General features: G+C 29.7%; 1 protein-coding gene across 1 annotated transcript in view; it reads left to right on the forward strand.

Moving 5' to 3' along the window:
- LOC107486521 (protein trichome birefringence-like 19) overlaps nt 1-1,461 on the forward strand; it is a 3,764-nt gene extending 2,303 nt beyond the window's left edge. Inside the window, exon 2 of the mRNA XM_016107071.3 lies at nt 342-1,461. Within this exon, the coding sequence (XP_015962557.1) occupies nt 342-1,163 (822 nt within the window). The 3' untranslated portion in view covers nt 1,164-1,461. The remainder of the gene's footprint in view (nt 1-341) is intronic.
- Nucleotides 1,462-8,990: the final 7,529 nt, after the last annotated feature.

Consider the following 8,990-nt stretch of genomic DNA (forward strand, 5'->3'; position numbering starts at 1 on the left):
CACCTATTTTTTAAAATTTATACAAAAAAATTAATAAAATTTATTTATTAAAAATAATTTAATATTTATGATAGTTAAATAGTAACTAAAAATACTAAAAATTATTGAGTCCACAAATTTTTTCATATACATGTATAATTATATAAACAAATACATCACGATTTATTTTACGTATACATATAACATTTTTGTTCTACTTTATATGAAAATCCATCTTCTAGATTACCTTTTCTTTTTAAATAATTGTGAATTCAGTTAAAAGTGACGGATAAAAAGAAGGAAAAAAAAAACACTCAGATATGGCTAATTATCACATGTTATTTATTCCACTCTTCTTGTAGGTAGCACAGCCTGAGGATATTTCCCAGAGATATAAAACAGATGCCATATATTTCAGAAGGTGGTTCTATGCCGATTACAATTTTACCCTTGTAACACTTTGGTCCCCATATTTAGTGAAAACAAGTGATGTTGACCCTAATGGTCATTCTTCTAACAGCCTCATGAACCTACATTTAGATAAGGCAGATGAAGCATGGGTTAGAGAGATTGAAAGCTTTGATTTTGTCATTGTCTCTGCTGGACAATGGTTCTTTAGGCCACTAATATTCTATGAAAATGACACAATTGTTGGTTGCCACAAGTGTGAACTAAAGGGCATTAAAGACCTTTCACATTACTATGGTTACAAAATGGCAATGAGAACAGCGTTAAGGTCTTTAATTAATCTCAAAGGGTATAAGGGTGTAACATTTTTGAGGACATTCTCTCCAGCACACTTTGAGAATGCTGATTGGAACAAAGGTGGAAGTTGTGAGAGGACAAAGCCTTATACCAAAGAAGAGATTAAGTTAGATGGTTATATCTTATGGACATATATGACTCAAGTTGAGGAGTTTATAGAAGCTCAAAGAGAAGCTAAGGAAAGAGGTTTGCAACTTTTGATGATGAATACAACTGAAATTATGCTTAGGAGGCCTGATGGACACCCTAACAACTATGTCTATGGACATCATTCATCAAAGGGTAAAAAAGTCATTCACAATGATTGTGTTCATTGGTGCTTGCCTGGCCCTATTGACACATGGAATGAATTTTTGCTTTATTTGTTGAAAATGGGAAGTCAATTTTCTTTCAATTCAAACTTGGAGAGATTTGTGTAGAACATTAATTTTGTTTTAGGATGCAAGAAACAATATTTTTATTGGGGCAATTAGATAAATGTATTTGTTTACAATTTATCAATAATTAACTGACTCTAGTGTGAAAAATGTAAGTCAATTTGTGGGTACATATCTAATTTGAGGGATTATCTTTTCTTTTTCTATTTCCAAATTTGGACTAGCTAGGTGTGTCCCTTAGGCCTTTGTGGTATTCACATTTTTTTTTTATTGTAACAATAAACCAATTGACATTTGATCATTTATGTCCTTTTATTAGAAACTTGTTTATTTAAAAGTACCTTTCATTATAAATTTAACCAACTCAATCCGGCTTGACAAAAGTAAAGAGAATAAAACTTAGGATGTGTTCTGTTTGTGTTTTTATTTATTTATTTATTTTTAATGTTTTTTTTATTTTTATAATTGTATAATGAAAAAAGAAAATAAAAAGTAAAATGTAAATACTGAAAAATAATAAAATAATAAAAACATAAAACAAAAGCATATTTTATTTATTATTGACCTTACCTAAGTTTTAAATTTGAATGTGCTTAGACTTATTTTAGTAAAAATTTTTGAAAAGGTAGTTGTGTTTTCAAAAGTACAAGCATCTCATCTTGTATTTGGTAAATAAAAAAACTTATGTGTTTGTATCTGCACTTTTTAAAGTTAGGGTTACTTTTGAAAGCACCCAAAGATGTGTTTTTTAAAATTGATTTGTACTGATCAAAATTAAAAAGTCTAATATAACTTTATATGTTAACTAATATCCAAATTTAATTCTTATATTAATATTTATTATAGTACTTTTAAATTTTAAAAACTATTTTACCAACACACTTATTGTTATTTATTCTTATTAAAAATTATTTTTAATTTAATTTATCAAATACAGATATTATAACTTTTAAAAAATTAATACTTAAAAAATAAAAACTTTACTAAATTATAACATAGAGATCATCACTATATTAGATTAAGGTCATGCTGCTTTTTTATTTTTTTTGGTATTAGCCTGTTAGGTCTTGCTGCTTTTATTTTCTCTTCTGATTTTTGTTTTTGGTTCATCAAGAAATTATTTTTACAAAATGAGTGATGTTTTTTATAGTAACGGGGCTAAAAGCCCAAAGTGAGTATAGTATCTATCATATTAACAATGATTGGGTTTGATCATGATCCTGGGCCGGGCCAATTTCAGACAATGCCGGTTAATCGGTCACGTCTTTATTTTCGTGGGCCAGCCCAGAATATCAAATATTAATATAAGCATGTTTCACGTGTACCAAAATATTATGGGAGGTGATTAGGCGAATACCACAAAAGTAAAATACAATGGTTTTGATATTGACATATAATCTTATAACATAGACACCGATAATGAAGAGACTAGAGTCCCATGCAATGCACGAGTATATTATAAAATCATTTTAGTAAACCAATCATTTTAATGGTTGGTTTTCTACGGTATTCTTCGACTTGATATATCAAAAATTAATTTATTGTAGTACTGAATTTTATTTAAAAATTTATTATTGACTAATAAATTATTATATATATACAAGATAACATTTGAATTCTATACTTATTTAAACAGACTAATAAACTAATTACTAAACGAACCTAATTTGATTATCACTTTAATTGTTTAGTCTGCCAATTATTCAACATGTAGGCTCAGCTTTGATTGCAACAAGGAGGAGCAAAAATTAGGTGGAAGAAGCGTAGCTATTAATTTTCATGAAAATGTATTGAGCTTACCATGGAATTTTAGCTCTATTTATTTTGCTCCAAGGAGTCTTGTTCTCTTTTGCTTTCTATTATATTTTACTCCCACGCACTTATGTATAATGATACACAGTAACAATATAATATATTTGTACTTTTTAAAGTAATTTAATACGTATTTAAAATCTATATAAGTAAGAGCTATTCAATAATATTGAATTTAGAAATTAATTTTGATACAATATCAATATAAGTAGTTTTACATATATATTTAATTATATAATATTATATCATAAAAAAATTATTTTTAATATTAATCGTGTAAATAATTATTTAAAAAGACGTATGTGATTAAATAACTATATAAAATATTTTATACTATCAGTATATCAAAATTCAACTAATGTTTATTGATGTATAATATTGATGAAATTTTTTCAAAAGATTTTTTTGTGGAATATTGTATACATATCTGTATTACAAAATGTTGAAATAGAATTGCATTAAAAAAATATATTTAATTCTAACAAAACATATTTTTTATTAGATTAATAGTGTTGTATATCCAAAAAATAATGAAATACTATTCATCTTTTAAAATATTATTTTTAAAAACTTTTAAATTTTTGTTATTTAATTATAATATTTTTTAATTACTAATTTTTCGATTTTTTAAGAAACCATATCTATTCCTATTTTGTTTAACTTTTATATTCCTTAATTTTCTCTCATTTTTTAACCTTTTACACTATTAAGCTCTTGTTAGTTGTTTTATTCAGGAACGTTAAAAATACATTTTTTTTTAGAAAAAATACTCCAAACCTATTAAATACATACCACTATCTTCTTATATGTACTTGACTTGATAGAATTATTTATTTATTTATTTATTCTTTTCTGTTAAGTATCCTTAAATACAGACCACTATCTTTTTATATGTACTTAACTTTATATAATTATTTATTTATTTATTTTTGTTAAGTATCGTTAAATACACTTCTAAAATAATAAATGAATAAAATATTTTTATAACACATTCGAAAATATATATATATATATATTATAATTTTTTTGATAAAATTGAGTAAACACGTCTAAAATAACAAATAACAAACTAAATATTTTATAAACTCATCCAAAATTATCAAAAATCATAAAAAGATGGATATTATCAAGGATAAAGATAACCATTACTATATTTATTTAGTTATGATAGTTCCAAAATTATTTTTACAAGACTGAAACTTTCTCCCTCAAATACAAATAAAAACATAAATTTAAAAAGATAGAATCTTTTACCAGAAGAAACTTAAAAGCGTTATTTATATAATTTTTTAGTGGTGTCTCTCAAAAAAAGTGATTTGATTTATGGTATAATTTAAATTATATTTAAAACACATCCAAAATAATAAATAAAAGTAAATTTTTTTTAAAATACATCCAAAAATATATATTGTTCCAAGGGTTACCTGAAACGTTGATTTGGATTTAAACATGAGGTCTAGATCCCTTTGAGTGGGAGCGTCCGACCTTTTCAGTGTCAATGTGCGGCTTGTCCGAGTTCCTCGTGAGGAGGTAGGAGGTGGTACAAGAGACCCCGATACTTAAGTTAGCAAGGGTTTTAACTAGATTTTTAGTAGATTAGAATGTGAATTATAGTTAGGGTCCATTGTATTTATAGTAGAGTTGCTAACTAATTTTGTTAGAGTAGTTCTGCCTTATCTTATGGGTAAGCGGTTCTTTTATCTTGGGGAGTTTGTTAGGATCCACCTTCTAGATGACGTAGAGATAGTATGAGAGATTTATGGAGATAGTTACCTGCTTTGGACGGGTAGAGCTTAGTCCCGTTGAGTCGGTGTCCGACCTCTTTAGATAGGTCGGATTTATCATGAAATTCACCTTTATTGGTGGGCCTTTTTGTGTTATTGGGCCTAATGTTTATTTGTTGGGTATGAAGACATATAATATAAATTTTTTTAGTAAAATTAAGTAAACACATCTAAATAAAAAACCAAATATTTTGTAAACACATCTAAAATAATAAAAAATCATAAAAAAATAGATATAAAGATAGCAGTTATTATGTTTATTTAACTATGATAGCTTCAAATCCATTCTTACAAGAATAAAATTTTCTCTCTCAAATACAAACAAAAACATATATTAAAAAGATAGAATCTTTTATTAGAGGATGTGGGGAAGACAAAGAGCGTGTTATACATTCAAATTACGGCTGAAGATCGAAGCACAGCAAAAATGAGAGGTGCATAGGACGGGAAAGATCGCGGCGCACCGATGGATTAGCACGGCTTGAGGGAGAAGCGTGACGAGGAAAAAGTGCGAGACGAATGAGGAGCACAGGTGGAGAAGGAGTGCGGCGTAAGGGAGGAACGTGACAATGGAGGAAGAGTGTGAGGCATTGTGGATCTAAATTTTAGAAGGGGTGAAAGATTTAATGGAGTAAAACTTGTATTTTGATATATTAAGGGATGTTTTGAGATGTATTAGCTAAGAATTAAAAAATTTAAAATTAAATTATTGAATTTTAGTTTTATTGAAGAATAAATGACTATTTGTACCCATGAAAGTTGATAACGCTGACATATGTACTCATGATAGATCGAAACTGATCTTGTACCCACGAGAGTTGTCCTCCGTGTGACAAAAATATCCTGTTTTGGTTAAGTGCTTGTTTCGTTATTATCCGAACCTACGTGGCACCACCTTCGCCTCATCCTCACGCTCTCTTTCCCAACTCTCCATCTTTTTCAAACCCTTCTCCATCGTTGGCGTTCGACTTTTCGCAAAATCAACACCATCTATCAACCCTATTACGCGCTTGTATCTCCGCCACGGATTCTTCTCATCCCTCCCATGGACCATGCCAGCTCCGAAACGGAATAGTCTAGAAGCTCCTTACAGTCTTCTATGTCTAGTTACTCGCGGTTGCTCACGGAGATCGTGATGAACTTTGCTTACTGAGTGCGGCGCTCAACACGGAAGTGGGGCTTGGGGGCCAATCTTGACGAGTTCGTTTTGGATGTTGGCAAGGCCTCCGTTTGATTTTCGATGTTCATGTAGGCTTGTGCAATCATGGAATTCAGGTCTTGGGTTTCAATGCTGATGAAAGTGAAGCCTCAAATGGTGAGGATAAAAGCATAAAGATGAAAAAGAGATTAAGCAAAGCCATTATTATTTGGTAGAGTAGTAAAAAAGTAGTAAGATATATGTTTGTATTTGTGTTGTTCACAACCAATTTTTATTTATTCACAAGTTTTGGCTTTAGGAGTTCAAGTCGGATTTATCATGAAATCCACCTTTATTGGTGGGCCTTTTTGTGTTATTGGGCCTAATGTTTATTTGTTGGGTATGAAGACATATAATATAAATTTTTTTAGTAAAATTAAGTAAACACATCTAAATAACAAACCAAATATTTTGTAAACACATCTAAAATAATAAAAAATCATAAAAAAAATAGATGTAAAGATAGCAGTTATTATGTTTATTTAACTATGATAGCTTCAAAGCCATTTTTGCAAGAATAAAATTTTCTCTCTCAAATACAAACAAAAACATATATTAAAAAGATAGAATCTTTTATTAGAGGATGCGGGGAAGACAAAGAGCGCGTTATACATTCAAATTACGGCTGAAGATCGAAGCACAGCAAAAATGAGAGGTGCATAGGACGGGAAAGATCGCGGCGCACCGATGGATTAGCACGGTTTGAGGGAGAAGCGTGACGAGAAAAAAGTGCGAGATGGATGAGGAACACAGGTGGAGAAGGAGTGCGGCGTAAGGGAGGAACGTGGCAATGGAGGAAGAGAGTGAGGCATTATGGATCTAAATTTTAGGAGGGGTGAAAGATTTAATGGAGTAAAACTTGTATTTTGATATATTAAGGGATGTTTTGGGATGTATTAGCTAAGAATTAAAAAATTTAAAATTAAATTATTGAATTTTAGTTTTATTGAAGAATAAATGACCATTTGTACCCATGAAAGTTGATAACGCTGACATATGTACTCATGATAGATCGAAACTGATCTTGTACCCACGAGAGTTGTCCTCCGTGTGACAAAAATATCCTGTTTTGATTAAGTGCTTGCTTCGTTATTATACCTTCGCCTCATCCTCACGCTCTCTTTCCCAACTCTCCATCTTTTTCAAACCCTTCTCCATCGTTGGCGCTCGACTTTTTGCAAAATCAACACCATCTATCAACCCTATTACGCGCTTGTATCTCCGCCACGGATTCTTCTCATCCCTCCCATGGACCATGCCAGCTCCGAAACGGAATAGTCTAGAAGCTCCTTACAGTCTTCTATGTCTAGTTGCTCGCGGTTGCTCACGGAGATCGTGATAAACTTTGCTTACTGAGTGCGGCGCTCAACACGGAAGTGGGGTTTGGGGGCCAATCTTGACGAGTTCGTTTTGGATGTTGGCAAGGCCTCCGTTTGGTTTTCGATGTTCATGCAGACTTGTGCAATCATGGAATTCAGGTCTTGGGTTTCAATGCTGATGAAAGTGAAGCCTCAAATGATGAGGGTAAAAGCATAAAGATGGAAAAGAGATTAAGCAAAGCCATTATTATTTGGTAGAGTAGTAAAAAAGTAGTAAGATATATGTTTGTATTTGTGTTGTTCACAACCAATTTTTATTTATTCACAAGTGTTGGCTTTAGGAGTTCAAGTGTTTTTCTTGAGAGTAATATTATTCACATTCACTTTGTGCTTTTTCTTTTCTCTGGACAAAAGTGTCAAGTAATTTCAAAGCTTGCTTTTGATGGAGACATGACATGGTATTTCCCATCCTCATAGATGTTTTGTGATTGTTTAGAGCTTCTTACTGTTTGATGAAGGGGGTTTGAAAAAGAGGGAGAGTTGGGATTTGGGAAATAAAGCACGGGGATGAAGCGATAGTGCCAAGTAACGGAAGAGTAGCAGTGGCAGCAGAGGAAGAGGAAGCTGCCGTCATGAAAGAGGAATAGATGGTTGAAATTAGAAATGGAATTGAAGAGGGATAGAGTTTTAGAGAGTTGGGATGCTACGTAGATTTGGATAATAACAAAGCAAGCACTTAACTAAAATAGGATATTTTTGTCATACGGAGAGCAATTTTTGTAAGTACAAAATCAGTTTCAATCTATCATAAGTATATATGTCAGCGTTATCATTTTTTATGGGTACAAATGATTATTTATTCTTTTATTAAAACTGTTTCTTAAATTTGTATTTTAAATTAAAAAATATTAAATTTATTTAGACGAGTTTATTTTATTTTTTTTAAATTAATGTAATAAAAAATTATTTAAAGAATAAATTTAAAGAATATCTACTCGTATTAAAAAAATATATCACTTGCCTAATTTTAATTAATGTATATATCTTTGTAGTTTCATGTGCTCAATTCCAAATCAGGTAACCAACCACCAATATAATTAAGTCCCTAGACGCCCCCACACAAGTTTCTAATCTTTCACTAAACTTCAAAGTTACATGTAATATATTTAATAATTAATATGCAATAGGTAAAAATAATATTATTTTTTCTTTTAAATAAGTCTTCATAGGTTTGATCTTGATAATAGAAAAAAATATATAGAAAAACTTAATGTTGTCTTTACTAATCTTATTCTTTTATAATTTTCAAAGATATAGTTATTCTTAACTATTATAATTGCAACTTGTAAGAATTCTTTAGTAATAATCAAGCTGAGTAAATGATAATCGTGCGTCAAACTCTTTCTTAGGTACCAGTAGCTGCTTGAGTTATTTAAAGAGGAGTGTAAGAGTCAGTAATTTTTGTAATTTGTAATTATTAAATAATTATTAATAATATTTTTAATAGTGTGAGATTTTATTCAGTAATATAAAATTATTTATTTTTTTATTAGTTATATACTAACTAAAATTTAATAAAATTATTGTCCTTAAACTTTTTTTTATTTAAATATCATATTACTAATTGAATTTTTAAGATTGATGTAGTAGTCTTCTACCCAAAAGTAATGAATTGAGCAAACACTTAAATTTGTTTCTAAAAAGTTTTGATATGACATTTTGATTTTTAATAAATTTTTATAATTTTAAATAAAAA

Source organism: Arachis duranensis, chromosome 4, assembly GCF_000817695.3.
Source record: "Arachis duranensis cultivar V14167 chromosome 4, aradu.V14167.gnm2.J7QH, whole genome shotgun sequence".
In the NCBI taxonomy this organism is placed as follows: domain Eukaryota; kingdom Viridiplantae; phylum Streptophyta; class Magnoliopsida; order Fabales; family Fabaceae; genus Arachis; species Arachis duranensis.